This window comes from Pinus tabuliformis, chromosome J, assembly GCF_031772625.1.
Source record: "Pinus tabuliformis cultivar Carrire ecotype Pingquan chromosome J, CPIR1, whole genome shotgun sequence".
NCBI classification, from domain to species: domain Eukaryota; kingdom Viridiplantae; phylum Streptophyta; class Pinopsida; order Pinales; family Pinaceae; genus Pinus; species Pinus tabuliformis.
Window position 1 is genome coordinate 347,166,101 of NC_142295.1, and position 21,637 is coordinate 347,187,737.

A 21,637-nucleotide genomic window follows, 5' to 3' on the forward strand; every position below is an offset into this window, starting at 1 on the left:
ATGCGACTAAGCTTATGTTGGGGAGCATGTACTTGGACAATGAACGGTGGCAATGGTGAGAATGGCATCAACGTTGCAATGGACCTTTTAAGACTTGGACCCAATTTACCAAAGCTCTTCGAGACCGCTTTGAACAGGAGGACTCTTATTTGGGTCGTCTTACTAAGCTCCGATAAACAGGTATAGTGGATGAATATATTACAGCTTTTGAAGCCTTAGCCTTCCGCACTTGGGGTCTCTCAAATGTTGACACAAGGCAAACCCTGCATTACCCAGAATCACAACTCACCCGATACATATAGAATGTATCTCAAATCTGCCAAATAAAAACTTCAGATTTCTGGCAATTTCCTGTACTATTGTTGTGGAAGCTTATAAGTCATCATTTCACTATAATTCAAAATCCCTCGGCGTTTACATTCCTTTCTCGAACCCAAGTTCCTCAAATTACATATGCGCCTTTTCCTCTTTACAGCGTACCAAGCTGTCTCACGCAACCATGCATCCACATCACCATCTCACAATTGCTATTTAATACTACAACTCAGCCTCATGTGAAAGCTACAGTTCACTACATTTACTTCATATTCACAGATCTGACCGATCCGATGATTCACTTCAAACTGCAAGTCGACAATTCTAATATGTTTTCCCAGTCATCGACAGTTCTAACAATTTTGATGCAATGTAACTCAAATTACTTTGCAATTGGCAACCAACACAGCGCTATATTTGATACACTTTGACACCAAAAATTGTGGCAGCAGTAGCTCTGGATTCTTCCCCCGATTACTCACACTTGGATCTGCTGTCAATAATTTCACTTTGAACAGATCGGACCCAAAGTTCCTTTTATAAATCAAAGAAATTTAACTCTTTATTAACTCCGATCCAATATACCTTTTGAACTGTATATAACATCATTAAACGCCTTTTATATACAAAACTTCATTTGAATACTGCGCTATCCATTTAAATGATTGAACAATTCAAAACATTTCAGAACTCGAAGGTTGGTAATACATTACAACTTCCCTTTGCGTTCACTACAGCAGCTGCAATATGATGTCAAATTAACAATCAGAAGTCGCAGGGAATTAGATATCAAAGCTTCCGATCCGATCCAGTCGGAAGTCACCAATCGCCCTCTTACAATGGGTTCTTACTTTTAGTGCTCCAAGGTTCCGATCCGATACCATCGGAAGTCACAAGTCGCCGAATTCTTTAATACACAAACCTGTCAACCGTTCCTCAACGCCGATGTGATATAATTTTGAACATAATTTAATTTCTAACTTGATTGATAACTCTACACGTCCAGTTTGATTGTAATATGGTGAGATATTGAAATCTCTTCCGCTCCAATGCGTGCTGAGATGATCTCAAGCGGCGATTACAATCACTATGATTAGTGTCACTATCGACTGTTGACAGCTTTCAGAACCTCGATATGAATTCAATCAGAATTCGGTGATGGCTATGTTCCAACGTTTCCTTCCGTGATCTTAGCGATATCATCCGGCCTAATTCACTTCCAACCCGACTTGTGTTATTTCGTGTCCCATTTCCATATTTAGATGCTGAGATATGGATCACATCTTCAATCCAATGCGATAGCTATACGGACCAGAATTATTTCAAAACTGATATATATATCATTTCAAAAAGTGGTATGAGGTATTCCTTTACTCCTGTTCTCTGCGTTATTAGTTTTCTGCTCGTGGACTTAACTAATTTCACAGCGCCCAATTTGCAACAAATATCGACCTCGTATCGGTTTTTAATAAAACACAATTTGAAATTAATTCAACAATCAATCAGAAACAAATGCATCACTTATGCTCATCACATCGATGTATGTAACATTCAATTTATTATAACATAAAAGGGCAGAGTTTCAGCATCCGCCAATTACACAGGAAAATAACTAAAATAACTCCACTCACACAACACAGTTCTTCGCTACTCTCTCTGGGCTATCACTCCATTCCAGACCATACACTAATTTCTAACAAATCCACCCGTGGCTTACACACAAAAACTATCTCCTCCTCCTACCTCGCTCTCTCCTCTTTTAAAAACAAAAGAGATTACACATATCTAAATTAACCATCTCCTTCATATTTGGAGGAATAAATTAATTCACACCTTATCCTAATCTAAACAAATTATACTACTTGGCTTGATCTCCACGCAGGGAGGATTACTTGCCATTTTATTCCCAATTTCTATTCAAAATTAGCCCACTCTTAACTACTTACATTTAATTAAAATTAATACAAATTTAACAACCAAGTCTACCTCCAAACTTGTATTAGCCACAGCATGTGACCATTTCATCACATTGCTGGCTAGGTCTAGATGCTCCTGCATCAAATGTGTTCTACACGGAATGTTTTATCAGTGGTCTTAAAGAAGCCATCAAAGCTCAAGTCTTACTGCACCACCCTCCCACTTGGACAGAGGCTTGCAAGGTAGCCCGTAACGTGGAACATGCATTAGCAGCCCAATACAGTCGCCCAAATTTCCCCGCTAAATGTCGTCCCCCACAGGCTCACAACACGACTCAAACACTTAAGTTCCAAAAGGTGTCACCAGCGGAAATGGCCAAAAGAAGGAAGCAAGGACTATGTTACTACTGTGATGAAAAATACTCCCCATGTCATAAATGCAAGGAGCCCAAATTTTTTCAAATAGATGCCACTGACTACAGCTCAACAAAGGAAGATCCACCACTTGAGGAACATGAGGCGCTAGAAGAAGACAACCCAAAGGAGAATGTCTCTGACAAACCAGTTATTTCGCTGCATGCGTTGGCAGGGATTCTTCCCCTCAAACTCTCAAAATCAGGGGTTTTCTTAAACATCGCCCAGTAGTAGTCTTGATTGATAGTGGAAGTACCCATAATTTCATCCATCAAAAAATCGCAGAAGCAGTGCATTGTTTTGTACGAGCAGTTTCTAACTTCCAAGTCCAAATTGCGGATGGGGGCACAATGAAATGTGAAGGCCACTGTGAAAATGTCAAACTTCAAATGGGGGATTATCAGTTGAAAACCCACATGTTTGCCATACACATGGGGGGTTGCGACATTGTCCTCGGCGCTGAATGGCTCCGCACTCTTGGGCCAATCACAATGGATTTTCAGGAGTTATATATGAGTTTTAAGCAGAACAACTACACACATACCCTCCGTGGACTCCAGGCGGGAGCCCCCTCTATCATCAGCTCGCATCGGATGGAAAAGTTGTTAAAAAGGGGCAATAATGGAGTGGTAGCTCAATTTAATGCCATCTAGGTCGTCGAAACCAAGTCTCTGCCAATTCATCCTAAGATGCAACAGATTTTAAATAACCATCTGCCGGTCTTTGACAAGCCTCATGAGCTTCCACCCTCGCGAGGGGAACATGATCATAGCATCACCTTGGTTCCAGGGACCCAACCCCCAAATGTGCGGCCATACAGATATCCGTTCACCCAAAAGAATGAAATAGAAAAAATCATCAAGGAACTTTTGGAAGCAGGTGTCATTCGTCCCAGCATTAGTCCTTATTCATCCCCAGTGGTCATGGTGCTCAAGAAAGATGGGGAGTGGCGGATGTGTCCCGACTTCAGGGCCCTCAATAAGTTGACAGTCAAAGATAAATTTCCCATTCCGGTGGTTGACGATTTGCTGGACGAACTCAATGGGGCTCAATTATTCACTAAGCTGGATCTTCGCTCAGGCTACCACCAAATTCGCATGAAGGAAGTCGACATTCCCAAGACTGCTTTCCGAACTCATGAAGGCCATTATGAGTTCCTGGTCATGCAATTTGGTCTTTGTAATGCCCCCTCTACTTTTCAGAGTCTTATGAATCACATTCTCAAACCATATCTCAGGAAATTTGTCCTTGTCTTCTTCGATGACATCCTCATCTATAGTGGCACTTGGGCTGCACATCTTCAGCATATAGATCTACTTTTACACCTGCTCCGCAAGCATAAATTATTTTTCAAGATGTCCAAGTGTTCGTTTGGCATGGAAGAAGTTGAGTATTTGGGCCACATTGTGGGGCGTGAAGGTGTCAAGGTGGACCCCAAAAAGATCCAGGCAATGCAAGAATGGCCTCAACCTAAGACCTTGAAGAGCTTGAGAGGATTTTTGGGTCTCACAGCTATTATCATAAATTTGTCCGCAACTATGGTTGCATAGCGAAGCCCCTCACTCAACTCCTAAAGAAAAATTCCTTCTTCTAGAATGAGGAAGCTCAACAGGCATTTACCGCTCCAAAAAACGCCATGTGTTCCACTCTAGTCTTAGCACTACATGACTTCACCAAATCCTTTGTCATTGCATGTGATGCTTCGGGGACCGGTATTGGGGCGGTCTTAATGCAGGAAGGGCGACCTTTGGCCTTCACAAGCCAACAACTAAGTGGGAGGAATCTGGGCCAATCTACCTACGAAAAAGAAATGATGGCCATCTTACATGCAGTCAAGACCTGGCGACCTTACTTATTGGGGCGACGTTTCCAAATCCGCACAGATCATCACAGTCTTAAATATTTTTTGGAGCAACGCCTATCCTCCCCACAACAAAATAAATGGCTCGCCAAAATGCTGGGATATGATTATGAGATCATTTACAAGAAAGGGAAAGACAATAGTGTAGCAGATGCATTTTCTCGCCAATTTGAGGAAGAAAGTACTCTGCTAGCAATTTCCCTCCCCATTCCAGAATGGATTGAAGAGGCTCGCAAGGAATGGTTTTCACACCCCGGGCTATCCCAACTCATTTCTCAATTGTAGGTAGATCCAAATTCCACCAAGGGCTACTTGTGGTAGGATGATATTCTTCGCTACAAGGACAGAGTCGTAATATCCCCAACATCCACCCTCAAAGGTCGCATTTTGGCAGAATTGCACTCATCGCCCATTGCAGGACATTCGGGCTTTCAGAAGACGTATGCTCGCACCAGAAGATCATTTTTTTGGACAGGCATGAAAAAGGACATCCTTACTTTTGTAGCAGAATGCGATGTCTGTCAACGCCACAAAGGGGAAACCGTCAACACTCCAGGCACATTACAACCATTGCCCATTCCGACATCAATTTGGACGGAAGTTTCTATGGATTTCATTGCAGGTCTTCCAAAGTCTGGGAACAAGTCAGTCATCATGGTGGTTGTGGACTGACTATCGAAGTATGCTCATTTCTGCGCCCTACCCCACCCATTTACACCAACTTTGGTCGCTCAATATTTCATGGATCAGGTTTTCAAATTGCATGGCATGCCCACTTCTATTGTGTCTGATCGCGACCCGATCTTCACCAGTAATTTTTGGCAGGAACTCTTTAGGATGCAAGGCACTCAATTAAAACTCAGTACTTCCTATCATCCGCAAACGGATGGTCAAACTGAAGCCGTCAACAAATGTCTAGAAACCTACCTTAGGTGTTTCACTTCAGAAAAGCAACACCTTTGGGTACAATGGTTACCTCTGGCTGAATGGTGGTATAACACCAACTATCATGCCACCACCAAAATGACTCCCTATGAAGCAGTATATGGTCAACTTCTGCCTTCCCCTACCTCTTATCTCAAGGGGTGCTCCAAAGTACAAGCAGTGGATCAACTCCTACAACACTGCGCAACCATGCTCGTCCATCTTAGAGAGAATCTTCATCAAGCTCAGAACCGCATGAAGCAACAGGTAGACCAGCGTCACTCAGAGCGCTAATTTCAAGAAGGGGATCAGGTCTTTTTGAGGCTGCAACCATATAAGCAAACATCACTCAAAGACAAGGGTTGTCAGAAGCTATCTCCAAAATTCTACGGACCATACCAAGTACTTCAGCGCATTGGAGAAGTGGCTTACAAGTTGGCTTTGCCACCTACTGCAAAAATCCATCCAGTTTTCCATGTATCGTGCCTCAAGAAAGTGATCGGGAACAATTGCCGAGTTCAAACCAGTCTACCTGAATTGGACGAAGAAGGGTCAATCTGGCTTCAACCCGAACAGGTTTTAGACACAAGAGACAAACCCCTGCGGGGCCGCATGATTAAGGAAGTCCTCGTCAAATGGAAAGACACCTCTCCGGAAGATGCAACTTGGGAACCAGCCACTATTCTTCAGCAGTTTCCGCAGCTTCAGCCTTGAGGACAAGGCTAGTCTTAAGGGGGAGGGCATGTTAGGGTCCCACCCTAACCCCCTTATTTATGTCATGGGATCACGTCATAGTCAAGAGTCAATAAAGCCCATATTAATATTTGTAAGTGGTTAACCCACAATTAATGACGGGACCATAGTTATTTGCAAATGGGCCGTAGTATTAGATAGATGGTATTAATAAAACCCACGGTATTGGCTCGTGGTATTGCATGTATGAGTCATATATAAAGGATAGAGACTCCCTGCGAGGAGTATCGTGTCTTATTTTGTAATCGAGCTCTGCTCTATTGGAGGTTGCCCCCTCGAAGAGGCAAGTGAACATTACTCTCTGAATAATAAAATCATTGCTATTCTGTGTTCTGGGTATCTTTTCTTCGCATATTCTGTATTGGGTATCATTTTGCAGGTTAAGAGCATAACAAGTCTCACCTGAGGTAGGAGGGGGGGTGCTGGAACTAGGTTTCCACACCGTGGGAGTGTCTTGGAGAGGATTTTAACTGTCCGCAAATTGTATTGCAACCTTGCGCCCTTTCATTTCGCGTAGATCGGGTATTTTATTATATTACTTATGACATTAATAGAGTTCAGATCTACTTATTTTAATACTTAAGCAATCATATCAACCGATAATACTAGTGCGCACATTCATTCAACAGATACATTTGTAGAACCCAATCATGAACATAACAAATAGATCTTAAACCATGCATAAACCAGAACAATTATAGAACTGCAATTTTCCAAAATCACTTATCTTTATTAATATGTTCAGTCCAGTACATTCCACTTCCGCCCCACGCACACAGTTGCAGGGGTCTGTGCACACAGCTGCGGACTCTACTAGGCCTTCGCGCACACAGCTGCAGAGCCTATGTCTCCTCTCACCGCCTTAGACTAGGACTTATAGACTCAGAGCTATATTCGATTCTTCAAACTCATAACACATCAGATCTAACAAAAGCTACCTTCTACCTTAGAGCCTCACTTTATTTATACCTTCCCCTGGTTCGTGGACCAAGGGCAGGCCGACTCACTCCCTATTTCTTTACATTATTTTTCAGGCGGACAACCCTTTGACTCGACCCATTACATTTCGCGCTCCACACTTTTTATGGACTTTTACCACATCTTTCCCCTAAACTACGGACTTTATGCCCCAAAACCGTTACGCAAGGCCTCCGCTACCCAACACTAATCCTATCAAGGCGGAGCACATCTCACATTTGATGTAGGTGCTAGAGATATTGAAGAAGCAATAATTGCTGCAAAATCTCAAGAAGTGTGAGTTTTCAAACAATATTTGGTATATATAGGATATGTGATAGGTGGACAACCTAAGAAAACACAGGGCATTTGAGGAGTCAAATAAGAAGACCAATCAAGCACCAACTTTGGCATCACTGAAATTACAACAACCTTTCGAAGTGGAGATAGATATCAATGGTTATGTTATGGGAGTGGTATTGATGTAGGGATGAAGGCTTGCATGCTACCATACATAAGTATTTTGTAGGGAAGTTCTTAACTACCCTACCCATGACAAGGAGTTATATGCCCTGGTGCAAGTTGTGAATAAGTGGAAACACTACTTGATGGGAATGGAGATAATAATCTAGACTTATCGCCAATGAATATAGTACCTACAAGCCTAGAGTAAGCTACAATAGACTAAGCATTACAAGTGGATGGGGTTTCTAGAACAATTTCATTTAGTTATCAAGAATAAGAATGGAAGCACAAACAAGTTAGTTGACATGCTTTCAAGGCAACCCACAAAAATGATCATAGTTTTGGAACTCCAATGTACCTGGAATCATTCTCCCATGAGGTCTACAAAGATATTCAGAGGATGAGGAATTCAAGTAAGGTGTTTTAGCCATTGGAGATCCAAAGTCGTGTGCACGATGGTGACAACACCATTGACTACCATCTCCAATACAAGTTACTCTACAATTTGAATAAGTTATGTGTTCCTAAAGGTGAGCAAATGTAGTGAATCATAGAGGCTCACCCATATAAGGTTGCACGGAACTTTGGTGCAAGGAAGATGATGGCCAACTTGCAGAGGTATGTCTATTGACCCAAGATGCAAGAAGAGGTAGCTAGGTTCATAAGAGAATGCATGTTTTGTTGTAACAACATGCATAGTAATAGGAAACAAGGTCTATATCATTGCTTTCTTATACCCACTCACCCTTGGGAAAAATCTTCCATGGAGTTTGTGGGAGGTCTTATTAACAACGAACAAAGGACATGACTAATTGTTCATGGTAGTTGAAAAGTTCAACAAGATGTGTGTTCTAATTCCCTATAAAAATACCATCTATAGAAAATAAGAATTGAACTTGTACTTTGGACAAGTCTAGAGGATTGTTTCAGATATGACACAAGATTTCTCAATGCATTCTAGACTACATTGTGGGAGAAGATGGACACGAAGTTATGTTGAAAATGCAGTGAGAAAATCTAGTTTTGAGTTTGCTTTGGTTAAACTAGATTAACATTCGAATTTCAATTTCAACAGAATACTTGGAGGTAGTTAACTGAGGTGACATGGCTCTGGTCACTCGATTAGCTTAATAAATTTGAGTTAGAGACACTTGAGCTCAATTTTACATGATTGATTGCTAATCTATAGCAATCCATTTTAGTTAATTTTAGTTATTGTCAGTTTAACTAGTTCTAAGTTTCAAAAGAACTGGAGGAGGTCAAGTTGTGGGTGTGTAACTTTTTCCACACTTAGCCATCATCTAGTTAACCCAATTAGCCCAAAATAATTGTTGCATGCCGAGAATTCGAGTTACCCAATTGACATTGGAGTTCAAGGGCAATGTACTATAAGTTGTAAACTAATCCAAGTTGTACAAGTGGTGCATGTAGTTAGAGGATTGGCCTATGGTATTTGCCTGATTCCTTGGTGTGAAATTCCTAAATAATAGGGGCAATTTCCCAAAGGAACAACGCAAGGAAATAGGAGCTTACGAAGGATTGAAATTGGCTAAGTGTTGGGCCAAGTTCAGTTAGTTAGATAAAGAGATAGTCTATACTAGTGCAGGGTATTCCCAGGCTTGAGCAAGCATTGTATTTCTTCTCTATTCTCTTATTAATGCAATACATATAGTAAGCGATTTTGAGTAATTGCTTTCTCGTAGATAAATCTATGTGTATGTGTGTGTTTCCTATTACATGTCAATGATTCTTGTTTTAGATGGTGAATTAACTTTTGCAGAAGAGTAGAGTAGCTTCAAGTCTTTTGATTTAGTAAATTTCATGAGCAGTTTTGAAACTACACATTAATTTCTACAAGTTGAAGAGGTCTACAACATTTCATCCATAAATAGATGGGAAAACAAAAGTAGTCAATGGGACTTTGTTGTAGCTTTTGAGCGGTTATAATCAGAAGCACTTGAAGACTTGAGATGAAAATCTAGTATATATACAACACTCTTATAATAGACCAATCAAAACTTCTATTTGTAGCTCCCCATTTGAAACCTATTTTGGATATTTTCCACCTTCACCTTTGGATATTACATGTGGGAAATGAGTGAGGGAGGACATAGACTCTGCCTTGAAAGACAAAAGGCTCAAAATCGTCTACAAAGTTTTCAAACCCAGACACCATTAAACAAAGGAAGAGACACAAATATAGCCAAGAGCCCCAAATCCCTACTCAATGCACACAACCCCAATACACTGCCCACCAGGGCCTTGCCTCACTATAACCTTAGGACGTCGACACCCTAAATATTTAACCCATTCAATAACAGACTACCCAAACTTTGACCAATTCCAGGGGCCTCCAACCAAGAGACGCATACAAAATGACAAACCACACAATCCTTAACCAAAGCCGGAGACTGGTGCTCTAGACACAAAGGAAAATGCTCTAAGACCTTAAACCCAAACACGACACTGCAAATAACTAAAATAACAATACACATAAAGAAAACAACCTAAGATTATGTGAAGGAAAGAACAATTGATATTGATGCCATCCCACCAGACACTGAAGTTCCCAACAAAAATACATAGACTAAAATTCCCAAGAATCTTTGTCATTTCCTCCACCACCTTCGCAAGACATCGCCTTCACTTCTCTATGCCACAATTCTTGAATTAAGTCTCAACGCAAATATCTACATTAGCATAGGTAAGATGGAATACATGCAACTAACATAGGCAAGATGGAATACATGCAATAAGAGGCCGAGGACCAAACCTCGCCTCCAATAAAACACTGACCAATTGATCGTAAACCTGCCATGTGGCCTCAGTTAATAGTAGATGCCAATTGGAGTGTTCCGTGTTGATGCATGTGATGGTAAGTCGATTCCTCCTCTCTTAATTACTCATCACGTTCAGGTGGTGGCGAGCACTGCCTTAAAGCCCCCACTTCCACGCCATTAACACACCCATCGGGGGTTGACCAACTTGAATATAAATCTAATAAATATTTTATTTTCCTTGACTAGTATAGTTTTATTCAATACTAGTATTTAATGTTTTATAAATTTTACTTTATTTTATATTTCTTAGTAAACTTTATATTATTTTAAAATCCTTACAAAACATTGTCATTTTTTTTTCAAATATTGCTCTATAGTTTTAGGGTTTCTTCTACATAGTCATCCATGCTCAACTCCACGAGAGGGGGCTCTTCCCCCTGTAGCCAAATTATTTTAGGAGTTCACAACGATTCTGGATCTATTGGTATTCCCCTCAATCTCTTCATCTTTGACATCCTTTTCATGGAGTAGTTGGGCAAAGTGTGGTTTCTAGTTTCACAACAAAACCTCTACAGGTGCATCTTGGCAAGCTAGAAATCTAGGGCATTGGCTGTCAAAAGCGGTACAAGATCCAAAATATGAGGTTAAATCTACTAAGATCAGAGAATATATCTAATATATGCAAGATCGTACTTTAATATACAAATTCATTGGATTATGGCCCTCTGAAAGGTATCTGATTAGGTGGATTTGAAATAAATGGAACCTCTACGGTCAAATAGAATTGAAGCTAGGGGCAAAAGGATTCTTCACAATCATTTTCTCCTGCTTGAAAGACAGATCGAGGGTTTTTGAAGGAGGGTTGTATTTTTTAAACAATGCAGGGATTTTCATGTGATTTTAGAGAAGACTTCCTTATTTCCCCAATGTGAGTACAACTCTTCTCTCTTCCTAAGGAATATTCGAAGGAGGAAACCCTTGAAGGCATTAGCAATGCCATCAGAAAATTTGTCAAAGTATCAAAGGCTACTAAGAGAGAGAGGTACACATCATATGCTCGGATATATGTTTATATGAATATCTCCTAGCCTCTTCCAGCCTCCATAAATATTTATTATTAAGATAGTGTTTGGAAGCCGTCTCTAGATTATGAACATGTCCCCTTTAGATGTAGACGATGTCATGAATACAAGCACTTTATTAGGGACATCCAATGAATACGCATGAGTCGCTTGAAGAACACCCTTTTCAAAAAGAGAAATATGTTTTGGAAAAATTCTCCCAAAGAAGTAGAAATTTGAGTCCTCGGGGTACCTCAAATCTTGACTAGATCCCTACATCTAGAAATAGATTTGAGTCTCTCTACTCTTCGAATGAGCCTCCAAAGCAAGACAACATTCAATCAACATGCAATTAACAAAAGGAAAATCCCATATACCCCTACTAAATCCTACAAAGTCCATGCAAAAGTCTCTTGACGAGCACCAACCAATTCGATTACCACGTGAAAAGATTAGCTCCCTATCGGGAAAAGCTAAAGTAGAAGTCGTACTAGAAGATATGGATCTAGATGATCCACAACTTACTACCCTTGCAGAAGAATGACATGGAAAATATTTGAAATACATACCAGCTCATCAGGCTAGGATTTTTTACAATGCATATCTTCAAAACAAGTAAAAAGACCATCTGGACTCAAGTTCTTCACAGTCCGATCTTGGGGTTCACATGAAGGATTTCAAGGTGGTCTCAAAGAAAAACAAAGAAGCCAAAAAACAAGGCCACAAGAGCAGTACGACATCGATCCAAGAAGAGAGTGAACAATTAGCCAACTTAGGGAAAATCATGCCAATGTCAAAGACATTTCTTCCCTTCAAATCTTGAATCTTGAAGGAGTTTTTTATGTAGCCATGATTGTCGTAGTTAATTTCTATGCAACTTGTTAATGTCAAGAATCTCTTGGATTTTAGTACTCTTTTGAAAATCCAAGCTATGTAATTTTTTTTAACTAATAAAAAGATACATTTGCCCACGAAAAATAAAATCCATACACTTTTTTTAGAAAATTATTGTATTTTTTCAATAATTGTTATATATTTTAGATAAAAATAAAATTTAAACAAATTTTAAAATTTGCTATTAAATATGTTATTTTTTATTACCAACATAGATCCATCTTAACTCGAGATCTATCAAGCGTTGAGAGGGATCAAATCTTCGAAGATGCAAAACTCTTTTTGAGTGCAAAATTTGAGGAAAGGTTTGTGACCTTGAGAGATTTGGCTTAAGATGGATCTTTGATGGTTTAAAATTAATTTTGAAATATATATCTAGAGTTAAGATAAATCAATGTTTTGAGCAAAACATTAATAAAATGTTTTAGCTATAAGATTTTTATTTTTATTTATTTATTTTTTCACTTGTTTTATATAACAAGAAATTTTTTTATTTTCACTTTTTTTAACTATAAGAATTTTTTATTATTATTTATGATTCACATTATTCACATTAAAATTCTAATACATACCCCATCATATTTTATGGAAAATAGAAAACATCTCTCTCTCTCTCTATATATATACACACTTTTTAAAATGTTATATGCCAACTCCAAATCTTGCTCATACATTGAATTAGAAAGAGCATAATAATGGAGTAAGAACTTTCTTGTTTTATTATCCACATTAAAAAAATGTTATTAATATTTTCATATGTCAAATGCTTATTAAAAATGTAATAAATTAGGCATCACCCTCACCATTTTTTAAAATTTAAATTACTTTATTTTTCTTTCTATAAAGTTTATTAAAATATTTTATTTATGGCTAACACTAATTTTCTGTTTTAAATATTATATGTGAACTTAACATCAAATGAATTACACATTATATAATATCAATAATATTATTCTTACATGTCATCTATGAATTCCATATTAAGTAGTGAAGGAACTTCATATCTCCCTCATACCAAGAAGTAAATTAATCTTGTGACTTTCAATTACTTTTGTAGAAATTTTGAATAATATGACACTTATTCACAGAGATTATTCTGATTATACACTATTGCGGAATGCATGCATAATACATAACCTCCTCTATGTTGATCATCAATTTTGCAGTATTTAGAAACAATCGCATGCGCACATTGAAGCATCAATCACACATATCAACACAGTATATCACGGGGAAAGCATACAGTTGAAAACCCCCAACTATCTATATATTATATTGATTGAGAACATGTAACAATACATAGTACAATACTCCTCGCAAGTACTCAGTACTATCTCCACCTGTTACACACAAACTAGCTTAGATCTGAATCAATCACAAGTTCAAATCTCCTCCGCTGCTTGCCTGCCTCTACTGCGCAATCTTGCATGAGAATGGATGAGAATGATTGATCCAAACTCGTATTTCCCTTGGCTGAACCACGCAATCCTCATTGGCAATACTCAATCCATTGATTGTGCAAATCTCATGCACAACTATAGTCACAACTGACAACTGTCTTGCCCTTTCACTCACCTCTAACACTTGTCTCCACTGAACTGTCCATGCACTGAGTTAACTGATGTATTCTTTAGTTGATTTATGAGTTAATAATTAGTGAATTAATTAATAATTAATTCACATCACTCATCACTAGTGTATTCTGCAGTTAGACTAAATACAACTAGTTCAACTAAGTCAAACTGAACACAACTCCATCAACTCCTCAATCAACTCCACCAAACTCAATCACTTGAGTTATAACTGAAGTCCATCATGCAATAGCTCAACTGACCCATAAGAAAAGCGTATATCCTTCTAGCAGTTGCATGTGCCACATTAGTAGCTCGAACTGAAGTGCTCCAAGAGGATAAGATAATGTTTATAGTCTAAATATTATTAACAGCTAATAATATTCGACTGTTCTATTTTTAGCCTGACAGTCTAAAAATAGACTCTGCCCATATGTCTAAAAATAGAAGTCCATATATTTTTACCAACATCACCAATCATTCACAAATAGCATCCTGCAACTCATAGACCATGATCCATATGTCTAAAAATAGACTTTGTGCCAAAAATAGCCCGCGGGCCCACTTAGTGAAGGCAAATCCTTTTCACTAAGCTCCATCATCTTGTTGCATTTTCAACACTCCCTCTCAACAATATATGGATTTTGCAACCCCTATCCTGCAACTCTGGAATGTTCTGCATGCAACACATTTGCCCGTTCCACTTGCTCCAACAACACTTGGAACAAAAACACTCCCAACTGACCACTATGTTGGGCTAGGAACATACTCTGATGCTGAAGCTCTACCTGCTACTGACAAGTGCTCCCTCTTTGACATCTGCGCTACTGCAACATCTCCATGCATCTCACATCATTGCACACTTCTCTGTGCCACCTAGCACTGTGCAAAACACTTGTGCTTCTTGCATTGCTGCAGCTTGCTAGCTATGCGTTGTCCTGGGATTCCCTACACTGTCGCTCTCTATGCTGCTCCATCCGCATCTGTCTCATCCAAGAGGTTGGGTACCTCAAGGATCCTGCCCCTCCTCCTTGGGACGATCACTCTATATTGCCCCACCTCCTACCTGGAGGTATGGCTGCATGTGATCCCTCAACCCACCTGGCTCAAAGTTTCCCCCTACTAGAGGTCTCTGCATGAGTAGATGTCTCTACTCGATCTCCTCTCAGCTTCTCTTGTTGTGGCTGCTGCACAACCTCCTGAAGCTGTTGCACCAATCGTGGCTCCTCCACAATCGTCTGAGACTTCTTCTGGATCTGCATGTTAAGAGGTAATATACGTTGCCTCTCAACCACCAAGTCTCCATCAGTTGCCTCGCTGCTCAAGGCTTTGCATGCATCTTGAACCTCAAGAGCATACAGGTTCTTGACCCATGAACCAATCTGCTTCACTTGTCTAGTGATGATGTGTCTAAGGAAAACCTTTCCCTTACTAAAGACTACATCATAGCCTCTGTCTTCCAGCATCGCGATCGACACCAAGTTTCTCTTCAGTCCTGGTACATACTTGACATCGGTCAAGGTAAGGCGAGCTCCATGCTCCCTCTGAAAAATAATCGTGCCTACACCTGAGACACTATACTTCTCATCATTACCCATTGCTATGAGTATCTGGAGATCTTTCTCCTCCAAAGTACTGAACAAGCTCTTGTCACCGATCATGTGGAAAGAAGTTCCACTGTCAAGAAACCAACCACTTCCCACCATGGATGAAACCATGCATGCGAAGAGTATGAAATCCAACTCGAACTGTGAAGCAAGTGCCTCACCTTCAGATCCTTCCTCGGATCCCCCCTTGGATTTCCTCCATGGACAATTTATAGCATAATGGCCCACCTCATGACAACGAAAGCATCGCACTTTCGATTTGTCAACCTTCTTCCCATCATTGGAAGAACTGGATTCAGAAAGAGAACCCATTTTCCTTCCCCTTCTTTGCTTTGGCAACCAAAGTGCAATTATCTTCATCAGATGCCTTTGACAAAGATTCGTCCTTGGTATTTCACCTGATCTCCTCCTGCACAAGATCTGACCAAAGTCTCTCCCATCCTGGCAATTTCTCCCGACCATTGACAAAGCCCTGATAGGAATGCCAACTCTTCGGAAGACCAAGTAGAGCCAAGCTCACCAAGTCCTCATCATCGACAGTCACCCCCACACTTCCCATCTCATCTCGGCACTTGGTGAACTTCATGAGATACCTGGGCATACTGTCTCCATTCTCACACTTAATGTTTCTGAGTTTATCCTTGAGCACCAACTTCCTCTGGTCGCTCTTGCTTTGGAATAGATCTGTCAACGCTTTCCACATCAAGTATGGAGAAGACTTTCCATGCAGGTTGGATACAATGTGATCCTTCACGCCCTCCAACGGAATCCTTCGACACTTTGCTGTATTCTTTTGCCAAACCTCAACGTGAGCAGCATCAATAGGCTTTGGGACCTTAGCCTCTATGAACTCCTTCAGCCCATTGTGATCTAACACCGCCTCCATCCTATCTTTCCATGCAATATAATTCGAGTTGCCCTCAAGAGCATACTCCAATCGCAATTCGTTGAAAGACATTTCAACTTTGACACCAAAAAAACATTGCGGAAAATTCGAATTCCACCAGCTCAAAACTCAACCGCTTCCGATCTAAAATTCGTGAGAACAAAGTATTTCTCGTACGAAGATTGACTGTATGGGCTTTTACCGGATATCTCACCTTCCAAAGGAAGGATGAATCCAGAGGCTACCTGGCCCGATTACAGACTCTGCCTGAAGAAATAAAATGTAAACACTTTCTGACTAATAGATCTGATGATCAACTGCTCTGTTACCATGTAGAAATTTTGAATAATATGACACTTATTCACAGAGATTATCCTGATTATACACTATTGCGGAATGCATGCATAATACATAACCTCCTCTACGTTGATAATCAATTTTGCAGTATTCAGAAACAATCGCATGCGCACACTGAAGCATCAATCAAACATATCAACACAATATATCACGGGGAAAGCATACAGCTGAAAGCCCCCAACTATCTGTATATGATATTGATTGAGAACATGTAACAATACATAGTACAATACTCCTCGCAAGTACTCAATACTATCTCTACCTATTACACACAAACTAGCTAAAATCTGAATCAATCACAAGTTCAAATCTCCTCCGTTGCTTGCCTGCCTCCATTGCGCAATCCTGCATGAGAATGGATGAGAATGACTGATCCAAACTCGTATTTCCCCTTGGCTGAACCACGCAATCCTCATTGGCAATACTCAATCCATTGATTGTGCAAATCTCATGCACAACTATAGTCACAACTGACAACTGTCTTGCCCTTTCACTCACCTCTAACACTTGTCTCCACTGAACTGTCCTTGCACTGAGTTAACTGATATATTCTTTAGTTGATTTATGAGTTAATAATTAATGAATTAATTAATAATTAATAATTAATTCACATCACTCATCACTAGTGTATTCTACAGTTAGACTAAATACAACTAGTTCAACTAAGACAAACTGAACACAACTCCATCAACTCCTCAATCAACTCCACCAAAATTAATCACTTGAGTTCTAACTGAAGTCCATCATGCAATAACTCAACTGACCCATAAGAAAAGCGTCTTTCCTTCTGGCAGTTGCATGTGCCACATCCGTAGCTCGAACTGAAGTGCTCCAAGAGGATAAGATAATGTTTATAGTCCAAATATTATTAACAGCTAATAATATTCGACTGTTCTATTTTTAGCCTCGCAATCTAAAAATAGACTCCGCCCATATGTCTAAAGATAGAAGTCCATCTATTTTTACCAACATGACCAATCATCCACAAATAGCATCCTGCAACTCATAGACCATGATCCATATGTCTAAAAATAGACATAGTCTAAAAATAAACTTTGTGCCAAAAATAACCTGCGGGCCCACTTAGTGAAGGCGACTCCTTTCCACTAAGCTCCATTATCTTGTTGCATTTTCAACAACTTTATCTCTCTATATAGATTTGATGTAAAATTAAAGTGGAAATTGAAGTATTTGATTTTTTTTGTCATTAATGTTTTTAAATTTGTTTTTTTTTGTAAATATAAATACCTCATATATCATTCCAAAAAAATAAAGACTACATAAGCAACACTATACTAGATAATGCCATATGAACTCTAATCATCTAAACCTCCAAACAACAAAAGACATCACCCACATAGAAACAAAATAATTCAAGCTTTGGATTAAAACAAATATCATGATTCCGAGCTAGTTTCGAATGTCCTAATCTTACCACCAAAGAAAACAAAATACCATCATAAGTTTGGAAATACATAACAACCATTACCCATACAAAACCACTATAATACAAAGATATTCAATTTAATACCAGAGCCCCATAAGACAACCACATACAAGCACCTAATTACCCATCGACAAAAAGGAGAGCATCAACATGTAAAGAACCAAAACCATAGACGTTTGTTTATCCATTGCCATCATAGACCCAAAGAACAAGAACTATCCCGACGCTCCACCATGTCTAACGGAAAAAACGTTGAAACAACCCAACGGCCACCCAAAACCATAGAGCCAAGTGACAACCCACCATGCATGAGAGAATGGCACCAAAATAAAACTCCAACAGTCACCCAAAACCATAGAGCCAAGTACCAGTCCACCATAGCGGAGAGAAAAGGCACCAAAACAAACACCCTAAAGGGTTGCCTAGAACATGCCTAATGTAAAAGGTATCACAATCAACACTCCAAAGTGTCACCCAGAAGCTAGAGGACCAAGTGACATTGTCAAAAAGCGTTGAAACCACCATGTTAATCATTGTTTAAAGAAATCAAAGAAAGAATCTAAAATTGTTGTTGGTTAGAGGATCAGTAAGATCTCCTGAAGCAAAATCAATAACAAAGAAGCCCTCCACTTTTTCCAAACAAGAATTGACATGATCAAGAGAAAATATGATATTACAAAGCGCATTTGTTTAATATATTCCAAGGAAGAAAACACATTGTAATTTTCAACCTATTTATCTTTAAAAGTGAGACTCAACAAAGTCATCATATGTTGAATGAGGGCCAAAGAACTCAAAAACTACAACCTCCTTCTCTGGAATCTACCACGAGTTGGTAGCCATTTAGCATCCTCACCCACTAATTTGAACTCAGAAAAATAAGGACAATCCCCTACTTCCTTGTTCTCCAAGACTAATATCTCCCTACTCACTTCAAGGGGGACAACATCAAATGCAAAGGCCACAATATCATAAGAAAATGGGTAAACCCTTTTGTGCCCAATGTTATTGCCACCTCCCCTTCAACTGCTCATCCTCTATCTCAAAGGCATGAGCATTGCAACAAATAGACACACAGGACAACAACTAGAAAAACCTCAACTAATGAAACTAGACAAAGAACAAAACAAGAAGGTTGTCACCTAAAGACCAAACAAGAGGCCCAAAACCCCCAAGATATTATCCAACTCACCCAATATGAAAAACATACAACCTTCTTACTACCCAAACTAAACTTAAAACAACTATAACACAATTTGGACACCAAAAATGATCAAATTGCGAAAGCAAACCACATAGTATGAACTACAAGCAATATACCCACTACCAATTGACTAGAGATCTTACCAATAAACTTATCACTAAAACATTGCAATTTGGACACCAAAAATGATCAAATTGCTAAAGCAAACCACATAGTATGAACTACAAGAAATATACCCACTATCAATTGACTTGAGATCTTACCGATAAACTTATCACTAAAATATTAGGACTCCAATAGAATAATACCCAAAAACACAAAATAAAGAGCCCAAATTAACCCAATTAACTTGAGTCAATGCGCAAATAATTTTTAAAACCAACATAAAACAATACAAACATGGAATTTCCATAAAGGCCTTGAAATTAACCAAAAACTCAAAATAAACCACTCTAAAATAGAGAATGAAAACCAATGTTTCCAACATAAGCTTGTACAAATCAAAAGGGAACTCACCAAACTCCAATGACACTCACTATATACCAAAAAGGGTACCAACAAATTGAGCAACAACCACCACCATTAGAGATGCACAAATTCCTTAGCAAATTGCTCAAAAACACACATATCCACACCATTTTCCACAAGGAGCATCAACTAGAGAACCCACTCAACATAAAATTCATGAATCTAACTCTCAAATACCAAAAAACACTACCAAAAAAGTCATTCTCATACTTCAATTATGCAACCATCAATGAAAATCAAGTACCATGACCTCCTTGCTCAAACAATCTAAAATTATGTTCTCCCATCTTCATAACACTACAAATTAATACACCTCACAACACACAAGTTGAGGAACTAGCATTAACTAGTCACTCACCCCAAAAATAAACCAAATATTCATTTAACACTCCCTCCAATTATGTAAGTGCTATATTATTATTATTTTTAACTTCCAAGTGCTATATTATTATTATTTTTAACTATAAAAAATTACATGACAATATCTCCTCTCATACCAAAACCTATATAATAATTAATAAAACATCCTCCTAACTCATTTTTTTAATTTATCATATTACCCCTAACTCAATATTTATGTTTTTAAAGGTTACCAATAATAGATTATAATTACACCTCTATTTTTAAAACTTACCCCTCCTAGATTATAATTGCATTATATAACGATCATCCATTCACTTCCCAATAAAAAACACATGGCAATACCCACAACTGGTTGATTTATAACATACTATAGCCACAACTAAATGCAACACAATATAATCCAAAAAACATCCTTTATCACAAGGATCAATGTTAAATTACAACAAAAATTACAAATTTAGAGTCTTTTCATCTCACAGAAAACCATTAATCAACTTATGTGTTAATAATAATGATATTAGAGAAGTGTGGTACAGGGTAGAGGTAATCATCCAGTTGGTCCTGACCAAGTGACAATTAACCTCCACTAAATACATCAAATCATTTCTACTTCTTGACGCCATTTCTAATTACATCAACCCATTTTTACTTCTTGACAATTCTAATTAAATTAATTTATAGTTACAATTTAGACAATTCAAATACCAGATTTGCAGTTAGAAATATAACTGGCCGATCTCATTTCTTAGCTTTCTTTGCTGCAGGGGCCGCTTTCTTGGGCTTCGGAGAAGCCGCCCTCTTTACAACCTTGGCCGGGGCAAGCTTCTTGGGCTTCAGGGAAGCCACCTTCTTTAGAGCCTTGGCAGGATCTGCCTTCTTTGCAGGTGCCGCCTTTTTAGCAGGCGCTGCTGTCTTCTCTACCTTCTTAGGGGACGTTGCAGGCTTCGGCTCGGGTACTGTAGGAGCCTTGGCTACTTTGGTGAGGGTTTTAGCCTTCTTGGGCCTAGGGACGGCCTTGGGCTTAGCTGCGAGGTTATTGGCAGGGGCTTTAGCCTTTACAGGCTTGGCCGCCGTGGGCTTCAGAGTCTTCTTCAGCTCCTCCGAAAGATTGAAGGAGTTCTTGACCTTGGCGAGCTTGCCAGATTGGGCAAGATTTCTCAGCTGAACCGCTAGCAGCTTCTTGAAATTGGCAGGGAGTTGGGACTGGTATTTACTGCCAACATAGGCCGCTATGGCATACTGGCTGGACCCGGTTCTCTCTTTCAAAGAAATAATGGCCTCCGTGCTCATCTGCAAAAATAAAAAGGGGAAATGAGACCCCTGCGTTCAAAATA

General features: G+C 39.2%; 1 protein-coding gene across 2 annotated transcripts in view; it reads right to left on the reverse strand.

The window, feature by feature from the left end:
- LOC149227173 (histone H1-like) overlaps nucleotides 1–21,637 on the reverse strand; it is a 41,765-nt gene that overhangs the window by 19,739 nt on the left and 389 nt on the right. Inside the window, exon 2 of one of the 2 annotated variants that reach the window (XM_089375450.1) lies at nucleotides 20,790–21,593. The exons of the other annotated variant lie outside the window; for it this stretch is intronic. Coding sequence (XP_089231576.1) covers nucleotides 21,042–21,593 — 552 coding nt within the window. The 3' untranslated portion in view covers nucleotides 20,790–21,041. Of the gene's footprint in view, nucleotides 1–20,789; nucleotides 21,594–21,637 lie in introns of those variants that run through there. 2 annotated transcript variants of the gene reach the window in all.